Genomic DNA, 22,893 nt, shown 5'->3' on the forward strand with positions numbered 1-22,893 from the left:
GTACTCCTCTCCAATATTGAAACAGAATTACAGAACTGAATTTTGTTTGGACACTGTGGCTAGACTTGTTTTTCTAATAGAAGAAACTTGCAAAGTAAATAGCATTTTAAGAAATGCTTGGGGCACCAAATTCAAGATAGGAAGCCAAAAGTTTGAAGTTCCAGACCTGTTTGACTGTTGTAGCACAGACTCTGTCGTCTTAGCTTTGGGCAGATTTGGTCACACTTTTGGATGGACAGTGCTGTGGAATGGGAGCTTCTTGCTGTTATATTAATACTATTCTTGGAGATGGCTGTGGGACAGGAAAGTATGTGATGGGAAGTTGCCTGAATCAAGGCAAGAACTCAGTCTGCATGTGTCTAATAACCCCTGTGGGATTTTTTTTAAAACTGTGTTAGTGTTTTTTTTTGGTGGGTTTTTTTTTTGCAACGCCCATTTTAGGGGGGGAAAAAGTTAGCCTTGCTGGACACTTGTCATATCTTCCTCACCTGGCTGTACCCCTGATGTCCAAGCATTGGTTCGGCAGATCAGGCAGAGTTTGTGAGCTGCAAAATTTTGATAGTGTGATTGTTTACATTTGGGCAGAGGAAGATGTGTTTCCCCTCAGGGAAATAGCTTCCACTAAGTACAATTAATGCAACCTAACCTGTCGAAGAAGCAGATTCCTTGGTTCACACACAACAGATGAATAATCCAAGTGAACTAACAATTCTTTAGTTGTACAAAATATGAAATTTTCTCATTGATACATGTATACACCTTTGTAGAACTAAAAGACCATTTCAGCAAAATGAAGCAGATAGGATTATACTATATTTTGACTGACTGTCCCTTCTAACATTTACCATGTTATTTGTAGGTTCCTTGATGAAGTTCAGTCTTATTCAAGTGTTAATAAAATGAGCGTCCAAAATCTCGCAACTGTCTTTGGTCCAAATATCTTGCGTCCAAAACTGGAAGACCCAGTGACCATAATGGAAGGTATGTAAACTTGGCTCATCCCAGTTTTCTTGTCAACTGCTGTTATATTTTAGTAATTTGTGAATGTCTGTTCTTTGCATCTTCATTGGTTCACTTATAGCCCAAGTTCCTCTGACCTACATAGACTTCTTCTCTGATTGGCAGCACATACAGTTGAACTTCTTTGACTGACTATAAACATTTACTCATCTTTATAGATGATGTTGCAGGAAATACGTGAAACTGCAGCAAGATGTGTGGAGCATTCATTGCCCCTCCTGGTATGTTTGACCCAAGTGTCCAATTGACAATCCAGTTCAGTACCATAGCTAAGGCCTAGGCTTTCCAATGGAAAAGGGTTAAAAGAATATAACACTAAAGATCGTATGCTCATTCAGCAAATAAAATATAATTTCATTTACTCAGCGTGCCAGGTCAGTTATAGTGCCAGATAGTTGCAGAGTAAGGCGGCACTGCACCAATAATGCACCTTAACCTCCAATCTCACCTTATTGACTAGTGCACAACTGTAGCATTAATACCTTGTACCCCAGCAATCCTATAGGTTCTCTTGAGGAGAACTGCTAGATTTTCAGCAGTTGTGTATCATAGACTGATGACTACAAAATTACCACCAACCAATCCAATCTTTTATTAAAATGATCTAAAACTGGGTGTCCAACTTTTTGGAGCAGGATCTACATGGTACAACCATTGGGGCCACATTTGGCTAAAAATCTAACCCCCCTGCCCCCCCATGAAAACATTCCACGCTTTTCGATATAGTAAAAATCAATCCCCTTAAAACCAAAAGAGCATGTACATCACTTTTTGATGTTCCTAGACTGGTCTGCTTCCCCAGGTCCTCTTCCCTGCTGCTCATTCTGCTATTTTTTTGGTGCCCACTCTGCTGTCACCACTTCTGCTGTACCTCACCTCCCCCTCCCCACCATTGCCAGGCTTACCACTGTTGCCTTTCTCACTGTTGTTGGGGTCAGTGTCTGATAGTGAATCTGTTCCAAAGTTTGCATGTTGGATGCTGCATCAGCCTCTTCAAAGATTTTCCAGGCCCAAATGCCGTGTGATTGGTGCAAAAATTCTGATCCTTCTTTGGTATAGAAGCAACTTTTCTGATTCTCAAGGCCCAAGAATTTTAACCGGTTCAGTGAAGTCTTCTTTGTGCATAGTGTGCAAATAGAACAAAAAAGCTGCATAGGGCCAGGTTGAGGGGGAGCCATGACCCAAATCTAGTCTGTTTTTTGCACTCTTCTAAGGTAAAGTATCCAGTTGGCATTTTTAAGCTCTCAATGGTAGGACAGTGAATTTCCTGTTCCCACCATGTTCAAACTACAGCTTACAACATGAACAATAAGTGACCAGAAAATGGAGGATGTGATTCTCCTGAGAGGAAGTGCAGCTTCTAAATAACGGCAACCTTCGCCATTTTTCATAAACCTAGAAACATACAAAAAAAGGATGGGGAAAGACCAGCTGGTCCATCAAACCTGCCCCATCCACCATCTAACCCGTCCCTCCCCAACCCCTTTCAGCACCCATGCAATTCCCTGGGAGAGGCGTAAAGAGAAAAACCTTCAGCCAATTTAGGGGTTTAAAAAAAACCTCTGGGATGTTCCTCTTTTGACATCTGTAGGCAAGCAAGCTCCAGGAGATCATTGTGACTGATATCATTACCTTGTCAATCCACTTACCTTTTTATAATTGAGACACCACCCCAAACACTTGTACCCAAATGATGCAGTGTCTGAGGTATGCAGACTTTCTCATTAACTGCACAGACTTCCAGATAGAGTAGTGATGGCAGAAACCCTAGGATCACTTATAAAACAGTTGGTGGGTGCTATGCTTCTGGGTGGATGAATTAAGATGGACTAATAGTGTTCCTCATCTGTCTTGATCTCAAAGACAGATTTATCCAGAGGGTACAACTTGGATCAATTTTTTGTTTAACGTAAAATCAATTTTCAGGAGGAACAACAAATCATAAGTACTTAGTAACCAGAAATTATATATTTTTTTACAATGGTTTAAAAGTTATTTATAACATTTGTACTGTTCATTTTTAAAGGCAGCATATTAACTTTAGACTTTTAGGACCACTCATTTGGGGTAGATTGTGACTTTGTGCAATAGTGTAAAACGAGTAATAGCGAGTTATCAGCCTGCTTTACATCTCCTGATTTTTTTTGTTGTTTTTGTTTTTCTTTCCATTGCTGTCAATGGGAGAGATGTAAAACTGGCTGCCGACTTGCAATCATCCGTTTTACACTATTGCGCAAAGTCTAGATCTATCCCACTTTTTTTTCTGCTGAATTCTTAAAATTCACATGCGATTACACTGCTTACTTGATACACTTTTAATGTAATTATTGGATATCGGCGAACTCAGTCCTATCAGTTGGACTCCCTGCAGTGTCCTTGGCAATAGGACCAATTATATTCAGAATGCTCTTGGATTACTACAATTGATGTTAGCCACATAGGCAACGAACACTTCTCAAACTTCATATGTGAAAATTCGTATAATAGAGAAGAAAACTGGATGATTAGTCAATCAGGAAGCACTGAGTAATACACCCTCTGGGCAATGCTTGCTTACAAATAGTACTCCCATTAATCTATTTCCCTTTGTATCCTTTTTACTGTCTACTGCTGTTGCTCTGTGTCTCTTTCTCGGTCTTTACTTTTTACACTCTCCCATTCCCCAAGTCATTTCCTACTTGTCCACTTTCCTTTTTAGTTTCCATATTTCCTTCATTGTTAATGAAGTTCTCTTCCCTCTTGTGTCAACATTTCTTTCCCCCTTTGCCAACTCTATTCCCACCCAGTCGTTTATAAGGATTTGAGTAGAGAGGATAAATTATAAAGGAGATCAGGGAAGTTTGCTCAAGGTCCATATTAAACTATCCGAGCACAACAAATGACACTTTGGGTAAACCACTTGGGTTTGATCATCATTTTGTCACCATCCCTCTTTGAGGATCACTGGACAGTGCAAACAGTCATTAAGAGTACAGTGTTACCTGATCCCAGAGCTGGCAGTGAGGGAGCAACGAGCATCCCTGAGCAAAGGAGGCATAAAATTAGCCTCGATAGCAGTAGTGCTCATTCTAAAGCAAAGTGCTTGTTTGTGGACGTTTAATAAGAACAGGAGCTGGCTCAGTTGCAATCTACTCTCCTCACCTCTAATACAATAGCCTGCCACTGTCATCGCTTACTTAGTTGAGGTACCAAAAGAACTACCAGCACACATGGAACTGTATGCCACTAAGTCAGCATCTTCAGGAGAAAAGGTGGGAAAATGTTTAAACAATACAATGACAAATAGTTGATTATAGAGATTGTGAAATTACTGGGTGACATTCCCAGAAACTTTAGCAGCCCATGTGGTGGTTAACATAGAAGGATCATGGCCTCTTAGCTGAAGGAGGTGTCTCATCATCAACCTCCTTCAAAGTTCAAACCACAATAAAGAATTATCACTAATACCTAATATTCTGTTCATGCCTGCGGTTTTACCTGAGGCATAGTGAGATGAATGCTTAGTGCATTCATATGAAATTTCTTTGTTCTCTATTTTAATGGGGGTCTTAATTAATTTATTTTAAACACTTGGGAGGTCATTTTAACCCAACTCACCAGGCGGGAAACCCATAGGATCGGGTGGAACCCTGGTTTTACACCCCACCCAATATTACTCTCTATTGACTAACCCGATAGGCGGGTTAGGTTAAAATTGCCACAATATCTTCATATGCTAATATCAGTGTGATAAATCTACTGATAACTTCCTGAAACACGACTATGTCAGTTTCCTGAATGTCGATCATGCTCAGTTTCCAATTGGGTATGAGAACTGACTTCCATGCCCATGAGTTAGGGAGGGGGAAGAAAAATAAATGCAGCCAGAAGTCCTGCTTCTGAACATTGTTCTGTAATGACTGCTGAAAAGAGGAGGCTTGGGCTGAGTGGCAGTGCCCTCCATGATCAATAACCTGTTGGCATTCATTGTCTCGGCTCACACAGAATGGCAAGTTGGGTTAGACACTGAAGAGCTGCCAAAACTGGTGGAACTATACTCCCAGCATAAGTTAGCTTCAGGAGAGGAAACGGGAGAAAAATATACTTCCGTTTAAAGATTTCACCTGATTTAATAAAGCTTGGCAATGGATTTTCATATTAATTTAGACTAGGGTAGTGAAGATGGTGTTAAGAGGCATCGTATCAACAACGCAATGAGATAAAGTATCAAAACATATCCTGCGCACCCAGTGGGGAAGCAATAATTCAAGATAGATAAGGCTACAACGTTGTGTAGCCCAATTCTCCAACCCACATCCCCATGGAGGATGCTCCCACTAGGAATTAACCCTCGTATCACTTTTGAGCAAAGTCTCGGAAATGCACTCATTAGCTTTTGTGATAAAGGGTCAGTGCTCAATCATGAGTTAAACATGCAAACCCATTTCATGTCCGGTGTGTATAGTCCAGTAAAAATAAGTTTTTCTTTCTCTCCACAAACAGGTACCTCCCTAGTGCAGCATTTAATGACCGTGCTGATCAGTGAACATGACAGGCTATTTCCCATCAGTCACAGTGACCTACTGAGCCCACAGCCTGAAGTAAGACCGGTGGGCAAGCGCTGTCTGGTGGAGTGGGTGTCTGAAGAAGAGTGCGAAGAAACCAAGACTGACAATCAAGTGGGCAGCTTCTGCAACAGCGCAACCTCACTGGATGTGAACATTAGTACCCCCGTAACCGTTTCGAAAAATGCATCTCAGGAGCGAGCCGACAAACGGGTTCCTATAAATACCAGCCCAAACAGAAGATTGCAGACACTGCCTGGGTGGAAATACTCATTTAAACAGACTGGAGGAAGGGCCAGCAATGCCAAACTAGGTGGCTCTACTTTAGATATTCCACATTTAACAGCCAGTGGGAATTGGCTGATGAATGGCTTGTCTTCACTCCGAGGGCACAGAAGGACTTCATCTGGGGACAGGGTTAAAGAAACAGGGTCGTCCCGCCTGTCAACTTATGACAATGTCCCATCATCAAGTCTTTCCTTGAGCATTGGGGACAGGCAGAGCATTGCTAGCACTACATGGTCAACTTCATCCTGTGAAATTTCAGTGGTTGACTCTAGTAGTTCCGCAGTTTGCCACGAGAGTGACTCTTCAGTACTCAACTGCACGAAAGTGGACTGGCCGGTGCAGGTCACCCAGCCACAGGGTGAGACGCAGAGGGTCGAGACTGGCAATAGGATGGAGCAGTTTGAAGTGTGCATCAGTAGTATGAGCTGCAGCGAGAACAGTGACTTGGTCACTGCATCTAATGACTCTGCCACATGTTCGAAAGCACTTCAGAGTCTGGTCACAGAGCTCAAGTCAGAACTGACCAAACAAAGGGCAGAGTATGAAACCAGGATTATAAGGTGATAACAAGACACGTAACTTTCGAGTTACATGCATAACTGCTTTGCGAGAAACCAGGTTAGAATTCAGAATTAGGAGTAAATGGAACTGCACAGGAAACAATTTTGGTTTAAAAATGTGGTCTTGCACTGTGCAGGCATGAAATCAACAGTTCAAGGAATTGTTTAATTAGGATGCACAAAATCCAATAGTGCTCCAGGCTATGGCACAGTGGTATAAAATCACATGCCTGATTCCTGGAACTGCACATTTGAAACCGCACACACCATTACCACATAACAAGTCCATCTGATGTGATTCAGATGTGGGTTTTCTCATCCCTAATTGGAATTACGGAAATGTAATGGAACAAACTTACTGGGTGTGGTGTGTGTTGTGACTGAATTTGGCTTCTTGGATCCAGATTAGTTATTCCAGTGACAGCTTTGTATGGATCAATAATGTATTTAGATTATATCTCGTGAATGGCAGGTTTTTTTTTCTTAACTCTTGGCTAACTGCAACAGCCCTGTGCTCCGAACAAATGCAATGTTTAAGCAATAATGTGTACATGTACTGTACCAGGAGAAATAGGAGGGAGGGAAGGCCACCAGGTCAAGTCCTGCACTGGATCTGCCTAACCTCAGTTCCTCATTTAGTGAGCAGAGACCTTATTTTGCTGTTTCAATCACATAGTTGAGTGTATTTTTAAAGATGTCTTCTGATAATTTTGTTTAATATTTGAAACCTTTAATATCAATCGTTTTACATGAGTGCCCCCCAATCAGAACTCTGCTATTCATGAATATGCTATGCTGTATATTGTTTCTTAGTGGGAGTAGATTGTGGATGTAGCATTAAGCCACACTGAACCTAAACCTCTCATCACCTATTCTGAATGGTTTATTCCTAATCTCCCCATGAGTTCCTCTTGTCACCTCCAGACTATAGTGCTCCAACATACTCCTTCCAGGCCTCCTTAGTTCCACCTTTGACAAATTGCAAATTGCCTAAATTTCCACTGTCCATATTCTATCCCACAGCAAGTGTATCTTGCTCCAAATAGTATTCTTATCAACATCTTTTCCCCAATTTCACTTTAGAAGACACGTGTCTAAAAACACTCCTCAATCCAGAGCTGAAGGATTTGACAGAAAATTCATAGGCTCACAAAGCACAATCGCTGGTCACAGAGATTCACAATGCTTTTATTGACCAGTTTTAAGTACCAATGTGTTGAATCGAATTCTAAGTCTGTTAAAATTTGCAAAGCCCCTCAAATGCACAATAATCTCCATTGTTTTTCCACAGTGCTCCTGTGTATTGATTTGGCATTACAACAACTCAAATCTACCTGGGATACTGAACACTAACCTAATACAATGTAAATAAAGCCCATAGTAACAGGCTTTCTTTGGGGGGAGAAAAAAGTTTAAAAATTGGCTGATGATGTTTCACCTGGGATCTAGCAAGGCTTCCTCATAGCAAGTTTCATGTACTTTTTTGCCTCGAGGTGAGCTTGATTAACCCAGACAGACAAAACACAGGCAGCATCTTCAACCAATTTAACAGGCAGGTGTTACCTGGCATTTCTACTTTGCAACCAGACCACTTTCTGTTGTCAAGCATTCAGAACACAAGGTTCCAGCTTGTTGATAGAGCAGCTTGTTTAGTGATAGCAAACAAAGCAGCTGACAGATTGATCAGCCAGGGTGCTCTGAGCAATCTAAACAGCAGGATCTTCAAATAATTGTGTTTCTAGGAAAAGCTCCACTCAGCTGTTCTCGAGCTGTCTGCAGTGGCGTCTGTTTTACAGTCGTCTGTTAGTTTTTTTTAAGTTGGTACAGTGAGGGAGAATTTATACTGTCTAACTTTAACGTCGTAGCTAAGGAGACACTAAGTTGCAGTTTAACAGCACGAGCAGATTTGTAAGCTACATTTCGGTAGGAAGAATAAGGGGGCCACATACTGCCTGGATAAGAAGTCTAAATGGGGCAAAGGAGCAGAAGGATCTGGGGTACAGATGCACAAATCAAAGTATTGATGCAGGTTAATAAGGCCATACAAAAAGCAAACCAAGTACTGGGGTTCATTTTCTAGAGGGATAGAATTGAAAAGCAGAGAAGTTATGTTAAACTTGTCTAGAACCTTGGTTAGACAACTCTTGGAGTTCTGTGCACAGTTCTGGTCTCCATGTTATAAAAAGGATATAGAGGCACTGGAGGAGCAGGCGCAAAAAAGATTTGCCAGGGATGATACCAGAACTGAGAAGTTATACCTATCAGGAAAGATTGGGCAGGCTGGGGTTTGTTTCTCTAGAAAAGAGAAGACTGAGGGATGACCTGAGAGTTCTTTATCCCATCAAACCATCTCCTAATCTTAGACAGAGAGAAGATGTTTCCACTTGCGGGGGAGACCAGAATGAGAAGCCATAAATAAGATAGTCACTAATAAATCCAATAGGAAATTCAGGAGAAACTTCTTTACTCGGAGTGGTTAGAATGTGGAACTCGCTACCACAAGGAGTAGTTGAGGTGACCAGCATAGATGCATTTAAAGGGAAATATGATAAGTAAACACCTGAGGGAGAAAGGAATAGAAGGATATGCTGGTAGGGAGGGAGGAGGCTTGTGTGGAGCATAAACACCAGCATGGACCAGTTGGGCCAAATGGCCTGTTTCTGTGCTGTACATTCTATGTAATTCCATAATGCATTCAAGTGAAACCCTTCCCTTCACACCAGACGAGGAAATTGCTTGATGCTATATAACGCTGGCTTTGGAGGTTAGGTGCCCACAGCATCGGTCCAATGCTCTGTGTCACGACAACATAAAATGTGACATGGCCAGAACTGCAAAGCATAGCTACACTGCAAAGAGCTAGAAGCATTGCATGTCATTTTATTCACACAAATGTTATGTGCAGATGCCATTTGTTTTAAGTCATCCAAAGGATGGCACTTCTTAACAGTGCAGCACTCCCTCAGTACTGGACCATTAATGCCAAGCCTAGATTATGGCTCAAATCTCTGAAGTGGGGCTTAAACTTACAACCTTCTGACTCAGCACAAATTTGTTTCTACAAAGCTAAAATAAAACATATTGGCACATATCCTAAAGGACAACCTACTAAAAACCCTCCTTCTCCCTTCAGCCCAGCTTACACACTTCTACTAAATTTTTAGGTTACATTACATAGTCACTTTCTGTATGATTAGTCATACTTACACAAAATGCAGCAAAGTCAAAGCAAAAATCTTGAACTAAATGTTGAAGACTATTGCATTCCTATTTAAAGGAAGTTAGAAAAATTAGACCATGAAAAAGCTAATGCTTATTTGAAAATTAGTAAAAAGCTGCTCTATAAACAGCAATGTAATGAAAGCTTAGCCGATAGGAATTCTTGCTTGCAACCAAACATCAAAAAAATGACTATGCACAGGCTCTAAAACCCTCCATACTTTGCTTACATTGTTTTAACTCAACTTTGTGGAATTAAGGCAACATTAACGGGTTACTGTGGGAGATGCTTGTCGCCCAGTCATAATCCCAGAATTCAACACACAGCTGTGTCAGAGGTGTTGATGGATGGATGTAATGGTGGGTAAAAACTCATTAAAAAACTGTAGAGGCCCATGACTCTCAGATTGTGACAAGTATGGATTGTACATACTGAGATGGTCAATAGAAGCTATCAGTGAGCTGACCTCTTTTTGACACACTTTTTGAAATTAATTTGCGGTATTTCTGTGCAAGTCCTGCATTTTGCCTTTTGAACATTGGGAAATGAATGGACTGGAGGATAGAACCATAGATGTTTACAGCACATAAGGAGGCCATTCAGCCTATTGTGTCTGTGCTGTCTCTTTGCTACAGCAGTCAAAAACTAATCCCACTGTCCTCCTTTCTTCCTATGGCCCCTGTATCTTGCTCTACTTCAAATGTTCATCTACTTTTTCCCTTTTAAAAGATAAAATGATCTGGTCATCTTTTGTTGGCAGACAAAACCATCCCACCACACCTCTCAAGGTTCTATACAGTCTAATTAGGCTTATTTCACTCATTTGTAAGTACTTAATGTATCACATCTCAGTCATTCTCTAATTTGGAGTATTCCTAATGGCTCATCGAATTTATCGAGCGAGTAATTGAGGCACACAGACCAGGAATGTCCAGGTACAATCCTCAGTCTGTGCCGAGTTAGCTGATCTGACAATGACAATGGAGGTGCTAAAATTGGCCTCAATGCCCCTGAGTTAGGGAGGGGTAAGTCAGCTAGGGTCCCCACACCTAATTGCTATCCAATAATCCCTGCTCAATGTACAAGTGTATGGATGTCAGGTGAAGACCAGACTTGCTTGGCTGGGCTGTGATGCCCCTCAAAATTCGGATCAAAAATTTAAAAAGTGTGATTTTTTTTTTTGACTGGATGCATGTTCTACATTCAACTCCGTGTTTTAATATCTAGAATTGACCAAAGATAGCCTCTGCCTCAACATGTATCAGCTAGTTCTACGTAAACTAAGGTCATTTTCCCAGTATGTGAAGTTCTCGCTATTGTACTTATCAGAGTGCAGTCACCCAGCTGTCCTCTCCCACCTCTGCGAACAATGTTTGTCTGTGTTATAGCTGTGCATGGTATCAGGGACTGAAGGCAAAAACCTCTCAGTTCTGCCAATTAAGGCTCATTGCTTTTGTGTCCAACGTTAGTGAAGGCTAAATGCAGTTTCCTTAAAAGAACTCTTATCACATCTTTGATTTCTTGCTTTTTCTCTCCCACCCTGATTCAGCTCTGATTTCAGACCAATGGTTATTTGTTAGTGCTTTTCTGCCCTTATATCTTCATGGCTATGACTGCCAGTGTTAATACTTTTACTGAGGTAAACTGACTCAACCCATGATCGTTACAATACAAGGATTGATTAGGGAAAGCCAGCACGAATTTGTTAAAGGTAAATTGTGTTTAACTAACCTGATAGTTTTTTGATAAAGTAATAGAGAGGGTAGATGAGGGCAATGCAGTTGATGTGGTGTATATGGACCTACAAAAGGCATTTGATAAAGTACCGCGTGGTAGGCTTATCAAGATTGCGGCCCATGGAATAAAGGGGGCAGTGGCAACATGGATACAGAGTAGTGGTGACCGGTTGTTTTTCGGACTGGAGGGAGGTGTACAGTGGTGTTCCCCAGGGGGGGTCAGTGCTGGGACCACTGCTTTTCTTGATATATATTAATGACTTGGACTTGGGTATACAGGGCACAATTTCCAAATTTGCAGACGACAATAAACAATGAGGAGGATAGTGATAGACTTCAAGAGGATATAGACAGGCTGGTGGCATGCACGGCCACGTGGCAGATGATCTTTAACGCAGAAAAATGCAAAGTGATACTTTTTGGTAGGAAGAACGAGGAGAGGCAATATAAACTAGAGGGCACAATTCTAAAAGGGGTAAAGGAACAGAGAGATCTGGGGGTATATGTGCACAAATCATTGAAGGTGGCAGGGCAGGTTGAGAAAGTGGTTTTAAAAAAAACATACAGGATCCTGGCTTTTATAAATAGAGGCATAGAGTAAAAAAGTGTGGCAGTCATGATGAACCTTTATAAAACACTGGTTCGGCCACAACTGGAGTATTGTGTCCAATTCTGGGTGCCGCACTTTAGGAAAGTTTTATTTTAAAAATTTCATTCATGGGATGTGGGTGTTGCTGGCAAGGCCAGCATTTATTGCCCATCCCTAATTGCCCTTGACAAAGTGGAGGTGAGCTGCTTTCTTGAACTGCTGCAGTCCGTGTGTTGCAGGTTCTCCCACAGTGCTGTTAGGAAGGGAGTTCCAGGATTTTGACTGAGTGACAATGAAGGAACCACAATATATTTCCAAGTCGGGATGGTGTGTGACTTGGAGGGGGAACGTGCAGGTGGTGGTGTTCCCATGTGCCTGCTGCCCTTGTCCTTCCAGGTGGTAGAGGTCGAAGGTTTGGGAGGTGCTGTCAAAGAAGCCTTTGCGAGTTACTGCAATGCAGATGTAGAGAAGGGGTTGTTCTCCTTGGAACAGAGACGGTTGTGAGGAGATTTGATAGAGGTATTCAAAATCACGAAGGGTCTAGATAGAATAGATAGAGAGAAACTGTTCCCATTGGCAGAAGGGTCAAGAACCAGAGGACACAGATTTAAGGTGATTGGCGAAAGAACCAAAGGTGACATGAGGAAAAACTTGTTTACACAGTGAGTGGTTAGGATCTGGAATGCACTGCCAGAGGGGGTGGTGGAGGCAGATTCAATCATGGCCTTCAAAAGGGAACTGGATAAGTGCTTGAAAAGGAAAAAAATTGCAGGGCTACGGGGATGGGGAAGCGGAGTTGGACTAGTTGGATTGCTCTTGCATAGAGCTGGCGTGGACTCGATGGGCCGAATGGCCTCCTTCCGTGCTGTAACCTTTCTATGATTCTAAGGAGGTCGATGTTTGCTTTCTCACGGAAGGTTCATCTCCATGAGTGACCCCGTCCAGTAGTGTCAAGGCATCATCAGCAATTTTTCTTCATTCTATATTTCCTTTCACGGTACCTTGAAAGATCTGGCCTGCATTCCTCAGTTTTATCTTTGAGTAAATCAAACATTTAGTTCTGGAAAAGTATAGATTTATGCTGCTTTACTTCACATGATATAAATGTGGTTTCCTTATTCACAATCCAGTGATAACTTGCTTATCTGTCTCAGGCTGTAAAACTGTTGGGGACAAAGGTTAGCCCTAATCAGATGGTCCAATTCAAACAGACTGAAGCCGAATTTGAATCTAAACTTTTAAAACAATTAAAGAAATATAAACCTGAATCTCAAGCTCGGTCCTATAAGATATATGATCTGTTAGAATGTTTATCTAATCAGGCACTTAGTTTCATTGAGAAATATGATTTAAGGGCCGAGGTCCATAGTGCAGAACACCACCAAGACTGAAAAGAGCAGGAGAGAAGATAAGGTAAATCAGGAAATGGTGTTCAGGTGATGAATTTAGATTTTAAAAGCTTGAAGTGTTGAATTGCTTGAAGAAAAAGGGAAGAATGAGGAAGGTACACAATTGGCTGAGAAACCAAACATTATGGAGAGAAGAGAGTTCAAAATAATTTTAAGAAGGAAATAGAGAAAACAAATGTGTAAAGGGAAAGATTGGAGCAATGACCCTTAATATCTTATTCTCAGTTATGTAGGGGAAAGTGAGTAATCTATTAAAAGAATTGCATTTAGTGCACATTTCCTGCAAGTGTTTTATTTTATCACCGTGGGTGGTCTGTTACTGTTTACAAAATATATTGTCTAATATAGATAGATACTAACACCTAAAGGCAATTCATAATCTTAGTAATTTTACAAATTTGATAGATTTAGTTCTTTACTTCCTTAAGTCAAAGTTTTGACTTTGATAGATGTTCAATTTACCATCACCTCCACCTCAACCCATCTACCACTAAACCCTCATACATGTCTTCAACGCCTCCAGACTAGATTAGTCTAATGTTCTCCTTGGCAGCCTCCTCTCTCTTACCTTCCATAAACTTTGGCTCATCCAAAACTCTGCTGCTCTTATACTACCCTGCATGAACACTCTGTTCCTGTGATTCCAGCTACAGTGTGCATCCTTCCTCTGTTCATGCAGCCATTGGCAGGCGTTTCTTCAGCCTCTAGGTCTCACTCTCTGCAAATCCTTCCCAAAGCCAATCGCCTCTCCCTTTCCATCCCATCTAATCTTTTCTTTTGGTTTGTTTCTCCCTATACCTCGGTGAAGCCCCTGTGGCTGTTTACTGTTCAAGTTAAAGATGCTCTATGATTGCAAGTTATTGTTGGGGAGGGGAGAAAGGAGGAGGAGAAAGTCACATGATGGAGAAAAATGCACTGCATTTCCATCCAACGGTCTAATACTTCAGTTCCCATTCAAATATACAAGGTGAGTTGTGCTGGACTGTTGTTTTTCTGCAGAGTGGTGCTTTTATTTTTCTTTGGAGTGAAAAGGTAAAAGTGCAGAAAATCGGATCAGACTTATTTTGCCCGATAGTGCACACAAGCCCCAGGGTGGCTGCTCGAAGAGTTGGCATGGACAGTGGGAAAATGTCAAAAGTAGTCTAGACAACATTTTAAGAAATAGGCAAGTTAAAAATGAGTATATAATTTCAGCAATGGGTAAAATGTAAACTTAATTATATATAAGGAATACATAGGATTAAGAGCTTTCAGTAAAAAAAGAATCGAAGATTATAACCTGACAGTACAGATTCCCCACCTGTCCTCATCTCCGTGTGTTAGCTGGCTGGGCACACAATTAGCACTTGGATCAAAATGTGAGCCCTATTCACCAATCACTGATCAGGATTTCTTTGAAATTCTCTGTGGTAACATTGTTGCTTGTCACATTAGGTTATGATAACTAAGACTGATGTGGATGTAGGAGAGAAACCAAGTTAATTGTATCCCTTTCCTCAGGCTTGAAGAGTCTAGCACAGTGCTGCGATTGCAAGTGAACAGACTGGAAGAAGAGTTGGACCAAGGGAAAAAGAAATACGCTATGCTTGAAATAAAGATGCGAAATGCAGAGCGGGCACGTGAAGATGCTGAGAAAAGAAATCAACTTCTGCAGAAGGAGATGGAGGACTTCTTTGCCACATTAGGAGACTTGACACTGGAAGCCAGGGAAACCAAACCCAAATAGCAAAATCTGCTTTAAAGTTCATAAAACACCATGCAAGACCATGAAGACACCGTTTACATATTTCATTGACATTTTATAATAAGCGTATGCATTTATGTTTAATGTTATGAATTAATGTGATGAATATTAATAGACTATTCCATTTTGTACTACCTTTTTTTTGTTGAAAAGTCTCTTGTAGCTCCTACAGGCTGTTTACACATTGATTTCCCAAAAAAAGAACTTTGGGAATTGCTTTGTTTTTTCTTCTAGTTTATCTCCACTTCAAAGCGTTTACCACATGTTGTGCTTCTCTTACACAAGGAGCAAGAGTCCAGCATATAATGGGGTGAGGCCTGTCTCCTCTCAGCTTTTCTCTGCTTCAACAGTCTTGGCATTGTGCTGTTTCATCTATTTAGTGGGCTTGAAATGACATGTCTACACGATATTTGAGAACCAAAAGATCAGACTTGGGGAGGTCAAATGCAAAGCTAATTCTTTTATACCAATGTCAGTCAATTATTTGAGCCAAATTTTAATATATAATTGAGATGGTTATATTACAGGTACCAATTTAAGACCAGTACCTGCTGGACGAACACAGAGCCAGCAAACCTGAGTTATACTGCTAGCTCCAGGTCACACTCTGGTCAGAGATAGTGAAACTTGAGTTTGTGTGCATATATGCAAAAACTTCCACTCACTGCCACCTCAATGCCAAGTTGAAGGGGCTGTCTGTTCTTTATACTGCCAATAAAGATTTAAAAATAATTTTAATAGCTCTGAAGCAGTCCGGTGGATTGTCTGGGAATTTTATTAAATGCATTTTGCACTAGTTACAGTTATACTGTAGCAGGTGTGCACGCAAAGCTGTGCGACACTGCCCCCTGAAGGTAGTCTCACACCAGTTCACCACATTTGATTCTGATGCGTTTGCATCCGAATTACACAGTTTGCATCAGTAAGAAGTTGACGCTAATATGATTTGGCCTCTATGAGAGATTTATCGCGGTCTGTACACTTAGAAAAGTTTGGAGGAAGGAAAGCAATTAGAATTCAGGCCAAGTCAGGTATAAACATTGAAACAAAGACCATCCTGAATAAATCATCAGAATGCCTCTTGTGAAATGATGCATGGATTCAGGGCCTGCCCCTGTATGGGAAACAAAGTTTACTCTCACCACTTCACACCCACTCCGCAGGATTCAAAGTACTTGACATTGTGAGCTTACGTCAGTTTGGTGATGCACTCATCAGACAGAAGCCGTCTATGGCAAAATTCATTTTATTTCATGGCAGTTTATTTCACTGTTTTCGACAAAGTTTCACATCAGTAACAGCAAACTATATTCCAAATATGTCAGTCACAATGATCTGAAACAGTTTTAAACCCCGGCTCTTCAGTGACCAAAGAACATGGCATCAGGTACACTTTTCGTCACTCATTAGACAATCCCTTTAGACTCATTCCTACTTGCATTACCTGTGTGCTTAAAGTCCCTTACACTTGTACCATAGAAATATACAGCCGCAACATATCTCTCAATGAACGACCCTGAGGTTTAATTGATCAGTAGTTTCAATAAAACAAAACTCCACGGAATGTTTGCGGTCACGCAACTGCTATTTAACATCCGTGTCAAGGCAGTTTCTTTATTGTTGCAGTCCCTACCTTATTTACAGGAATAAAATATGCCGGGAGGTGCAGATGTGAGTGGATTACATTACAGTGGAATGTATTCTGTACATGTGAGGTGTAAATTTTATAAAGATGTTCCACACACTGTCAATTAAACAAAATCTAGTCTTCACCTAGTTTTAAGTGAACGTTCAGCCCAATCTGCCACGCGGGAATGGACTGGAGGGGGTGTTTAAAAGGTATCTGTTTTAAAAGGTAAGTATTTTAAAGTGAGATTTTGTTTCTGGCAATGCAGTTGTACAAATGTTTGAACTAACTTGCCAAGAAACATTTTTAATCAATAATATCAGAATCTTTGGTTAAAGGAAGGTAAAATAAATGGAATATGGGACTGGGAATAGAATACTAGAAATCTTGAATATCGAATAGATTCACCGAGACTGAGTTTTTTCCAGTATTTGGTGGCAAGTCGCCTGCACCTGGTTATATTTCACAAGGATTCTTTCTCGTTCAGTTCGCATGTGGCTGCATCATTGTAATGTAATCAGATACCAGACACCTGCCACACCCTTACCATTAATTGCAAATGGTGAAAAAAAAATCCACTAATAGCAGTTTTCCCCAATATTGTTGATATTCTCTATCCCAACAAAACCTTATGAAAACCAACCGTAGGAAATGTCGACATCTGTATAATGGTACTTATTGTTAGAGATTAACTATTACCTTATTTTGTCTTTCTTCCCTTCACCTCCTTTCAAATAGACCCTTGCTTGGGTTATGGTGCCTCTGGCAGCCTTCGCTCGTGTGATTATCCTTTGAGAGAGTCTGGACAGAGTGCATCAGTGTGCATTCAAGCGCATAGTTCATTACAACCAATTCCGATCCTGTTCTCAGCCAATGCTCATTCTTAGACAGTTTCCAGCGGGGATTCAGGACAATGATTCCTGATTATTTCCCCTCTTAGCCCAGAGGGGCTAAGGCCAAGAACAGAGATCAACTAGCTCAGCACGAACTGGGAATCAGTCATTATCGTTGCTGTCATTTCTTAAAAAGAAAAAAATCCTGCTGAAAGTGGGCTAAGGATAAGGTTTGTTCTACTAAATAAAGCCATGGTAAATTGTGGGGGCAGGAGGAGGTTAGTAGGGAGGAATATATTGTAGCACCAAGTAGGTAGCGGGAGTGGGAGGGGGGCCTTGGTTATAAGTCTCGACTACACTCTCTAAACCTAAAAAAACCGGACACAAACAGCCTGTAGAAGCTTACAAGAGAATATCAGATGGTGTTACAAAAAAAAGTGTTTTTCACTGAGTACCAGTTATTTACATTCTGCTTAAGTTTGGAAACAGTTTCACAAGAATGTTGGAGCAATGCAGATTTCCTCTTGTGTTTTATGTTTTGTGTATAATCTCAGGACAGTGGTGGTGCTATGTCCTTGCTTTTTCTTGACTGGCTGGCTGGCTGGGCAGCAGCTGGCTGAGTGTCATGTTATCACCGTGACTCCAAGCAACTAAATAAAGCAGATTGTTTGCCTGCTAGTCCGAGATAGGACATGTAACACAGATAAGGTGAGAGCAGTATTAATATATATATGCCTTATTTTTAAAGATTACATCACTAATCACAGTTCTGGGACAGCAAAATATCCAATTTTCTGTGCCTTGTGGAGCCATGTTTGCAGACTAGTTATGGGCTGCTCCCCACAGTCCATGCATTTACCTATTAAAAATATTATCCACGTTGTCTTTGAAAATAAGGCCTGTACCCTGTGACAATAAATTATTGAAGCGTGAACCAATTTGCACATACAATTTGAGATTCGAGCATGTCTTTCGTGAGACGTTTAAGATTTTTTAAATGTTCAACCAATGTTATCGAGTTACTTCATTGTTTTTTTGCACTATGTGAAAAGGAGCTTGGAAATGAACGGGCTCTTTACTGTTCTTGTATTGAATATATTATGCTTTTTAAGAGAGAAAAAAAAATAATTGACCAGTTTGTGATTTTTACAAAGCTTTCAAGATGAAACTAGGTTGAAATCCAGCAGTGCTGTGCAATAATATAAGCACAAAAGTAGATCCCTGCCTCAAGTCCCCCACTGCTGGCTTGTTAAAATCAGTAAAAGGTCCTTCTCCCACCCTCTGAAATGATCTTCAAAAGGATTTGAATCCTGGATAGGTAGAGGAGTTTAAAAAAATCAAACAGTGAATAACGGAAATCTGAAATAACGGAATATTCTGGAAAAATACACAGCAAGTCAGTCAGTATCTGGAAGAGTCGGGATAAAGACTTCATTTTGATCACCTCATCAGTTACATTTGAAATAAAATCTCTTTCAAATACTGATCGAGCATGTGTGCGTCTCCAGCGATTTCTGTCCTTATTTCAAATCCTGATTATAACTCTTGTCAAACTAAGCAATTATTCTCAGTGAAATATCCACTTCCTGTTATTTTGCGATCACCAGCTCATTCTTCATGCCGTTTAACTCAATCTATGGAACAGTTCGCACGAGAAGCAGCAATAGTGACAATAAAATTAGGTACAGATTTGAGATTTTGAATTGTAGAATCTATCAGCTATTATAATTTTACAATGGTAAAATTAAGGCAGGGGTTTACTTTAAGAATGTAAAGGATTATTTGGTATAGTCTTTAAACTAGCTGAGCGATTCCTCCTGGGATTCCATTAAAAAAAAAAGTTTGCTATTAATCTGTTGAGAAACATGTTTGTACTAGTGTTGCCCACAATAATCAAATAACTGAATTTCCCATTCATCTCACACAAGTTAAACTTGAAAGCAGTTCACCTATAGGTGAAAAACTTGTGTTACATGCGCACCCTACTGGTGTAAAATGGGCCACAATGAATCTTTTTTTAAAAAAACCTACAGAATAAATCAATAGTTGAACCAAAGGTGCTTCAATGCAGCGTTCTTTTACTCACCGTAAGAAAAGTCATTCCTGAGTTTGTCACTCTTTCCTACCCCTGAAAGAACCGTGCCTTCAATAAATTAGTTCTCCGCTTATACCAAGGCATGATTAACACAAACTCGTGAATGTTGCTATTTCTTCTCATCTGAATGAAATTGGTTCATTATCTAAATATCAGACCTGATATTACAACAGCTTCCTCATGACATCAAGAAGCTTAACCACCTTCTAGGTCTTCTCCGGTAATAAAAAGTATTTTTAAATTACTTGAAAATCTCAAATCACAAAAATCTAGTAATATTCTCAAAAAACAGGACATTATTGAACAGAGACTATGTCTCTCTCTCTCTCTCAAACAAGAAAAAATTGAAAAGACTAGCTTTTAAGAAAGTTAGATTTCATGATTAAAGACAATAGTATTTTCTCAGCTCATAAAACAGTGGATCTACCCAATACATCATCACTGCTGGATTAGATCGCCTCACTTTAAATTCCATAATCTCGCAGCTCCTTATAGTTGAGTCTCCATTTACCTTCAGAAAGTGGGGCTAAATTCTTATTGCAACAAAACAAATCTGCTAAGCATTTGCTTTTGTTTAAAAAGCAGTATATATATGTGTAACTTTAAATGAAACTATTAAAATTCTAGTATCCTTTTTCTTCAAATGTTTTTGGGTTTGTTTTCTAAATGTTTAAATCTTTAAAAGGAATTCTGCGCTGCGAGTTCTGAATTCAACCCCCTCACTGGATAATTGTCCTTAAACATGACGGTACTCGAAAATCTAACGAATGAATTAAATACATATTTGAACACTTTCATGATCAGAGTCAGGCTGGTGTGTATCTCGTGAACAATTACTGTACAAGATGCAGGATACAAAGTAAGTCGCTAGAACATTCAGATGTGTTACTGCAACTCCTCAATGTTCATGGAAACAGAAATAAATACTACTTAAACCATGACATCAGGCCACTGCTAACAAGCTAAGTTACCCGAGCACACTTCAAAATGGCTAAATAGTGGGGACCTTGCCTTCCAGTAGGAGATTCTAACATGTGGGTCATATGTAGCGATTGAAAAGACTATACAGAATGGAAATGTAGAACTGCCTCACACGGTTTGAAAGCTATTGATAATGTTATCCACATTCTGACAGCCCCGATTCTTAAAGTAAACGAAAATCAGCGGATTCAGTCTCGCCACAGTTTTTGAGCTTGAGCACAGGCCGAAAAGTTCGTGCAAAAAAAACGCTGCAGCATTCAGACGAGGTTTTTTTTTTAAAAAAAACCTGAAAAGCAACGGGCAGAGAAATAGTCGAAGAGTCATTCAGGGAGGTGGAAGGAGGAAATTTCCTCGGAACAAAATGTGTGAAAGGCATCAAAATCAAAGCGAGATTTCCTCTGCTCGCTAAGAGAAATCAGAAGCTTGTCCACTGGAAATAAAGATAGGAAATCTCCCCCAAATACTTGTTCTTTATGACTAAATTGTGTCACAAAATCATCCAACAAGTTTTACCACCAAGTAGGGTGCACTTATGATAAAACCCGCCCATGTTGAATTGTAATGTTGTCCATTACAATTCCTGTGCCACACTGTAACACGTGCACATTTCTCTGTCACAAGTTCACTTGATTCACTCAAATTTCATATTCATCAAACAGCGGCAACTAAGAACTCTAACCATGAGCAAGCAGTAAGGAAAAAAAATCCACAAATAAAAAAAGCAGAAATTGAATCAAATCATAAAAAAATTTCAAAATGGCTTAGGCTGCCATTTTAATCATAACTAATTGAAATATCACAATGTTGAAAATAAGGTTAAGGATAAATAGATACAGTATTTCACAGTAACATGATGGAACTTCTCTACTACATTTTATCTTGTGTCTTTGAACACCTTCATTAATGTTTCTGCTCAGAGGACTTAGTGGCGTAGAGTTTGAGTTCCTATTCTTCCCGGACCTATCACTGTCAGCTGAAGAGAGCCTGTGCCTGCAATTCTCAGGGTGCCAGTCTAACATGTACACTGTTGAGAAATCCCAGCATGAATCACCTCAATAACTTGAAATATGTCTTTACTTAGGCTAGAACGGTAATTATGCATTTGTTTTTCTAAATGATTTCAAGATAAGTTGGAACCTTTTTTTTGGCAAGCTTGGAAAGGAAACCTATTTTCAAATGCTTACCTTTTTTAGTGCAGAAACAGAGGCTGGCAGAAAGAAAGAGAAAAAAAGAAAAAGGGAGAGAAAAAAAGAAAAAGATTTTTTTAGGAACCAATCGAAAAAAAGTTTGCTTCACTGACTCTACATAGAATTTGGAAATAATGTAACAGTTCTTTCATTTTTGAGATGTGCATCCAACCCCCTGTTTCTTATCAGCCACTATCTACCCACTCCCCCTAGGCCCCACTTTCTATCTCACCTCTGTGCCTTCCATTATCTCCAAAACAGCCTCTTCTCTATCTGATCCCAGTACTTATCTCTATCCTAGTGCATGCTGCATACCATTTTGTGTACTGTCGTCCAGGATAAGATATAAAAATTGAGCACATAGGTTAAAACAAGTGAATAATCATGACTACTAATTTATAGTTTTCATAGAAAACTGGAGAGTTATGGAATTTGATCCTCAAAAACACCAGTAAAAATGCCAGTAAGCATGTAATAAATTTGACCTATTTTTCAGTCACAACATCAAATCAATGTAATATATTGTGCATGGTGTAACAACTCTATTATAAAACAGCGTGTCTTTTGACCGAGCAATGTCACAGGAGATCCACTTATATTAAAACAGTACACCTGGCACGTGTCCTGTCTGTCACACTTTGTACATCACACATGAATATAAGCAAATTTTTCAACTTTTGACTCTATAACTTCATGTTCATAAACCAGCAACAAATTACAGCTGAACAAGTAGCCCTATCAGTCAGCAAGTGCCAAGCAGCAATCAAAATCAATCAAATTCAAAAAATTACAAATCAAAATGGGTAATTGGCAAAAGCTAGCAATAAAAAAAAGTGGAACCATCCAAATCACTCCAAATATTTTTTGAAAATCCCTTTAGCCACTAATCTGAACACTTACAAAAAGGAAGTAAAGTTTGTAACATAATAGACAAAACATAATTACACTTATCTACTGTAACTTGTTTCTCTGTTAAAAAACCTGTACTTATATGAGAAGCCAGAAGGTTAAGCTCATTGAGATTCTCAAAACCAGCAGTTTGGTAAGGATACTCAAACTA

At 40.0% G+C, this 22,893-nt stretch overlaps 1 protein-coding gene across 5 annotated transcripts in view; it reads left to right on the forward strand.

Annotated features, from left to right (window-relative positions):
• Positions 1-15,848, forward strand: part of LOC137304136 (rho GTPase-activating protein 22-like) — a 295,940-nt gene extending 280,092 nt beyond the window's left edge. For 4 of the 5 annotated variants that reach the window (XM_067972623.1, XM_067972625.1, XM_067972624.1 and 1 more), the window contains 3 exons: positions 860-981; positions 5,503-6,412; positions 14,867-15,848. In XM_067972623.1, the coding sequence (XP_067828724.1) occupies positions 860-981; positions 5,503-6,412; positions 14,867-15,092 (1,258 nt within the window). In that variant the 3' untranslated portion in view covers positions 15,093-15,848. Of the gene's footprint in view, positions 1-859; positions 982-5,502; positions 6,471-14,866 lie in introns of all 5 variants that reach the window. The other variant, XR_010958519.1, reaches the window with a different exon arrangement.
• Positions 15,849-22,893: the final 7,045 nt, after the last annotated feature.

The sequence above is a fragment of the Heptranchias perlo genome, chromosome 36 (assembly GCF_035084215.1).
Source record: "Heptranchias perlo isolate sHepPer1 chromosome 36, sHepPer1.hap1, whole genome shotgun sequence".
Taxonomy (NCBI): domain Eukaryota; kingdom Metazoa; phylum Chordata; class Chondrichthyes; order Hexanchiformes; family Hexanchidae; genus Heptranchias; species Heptranchias perlo.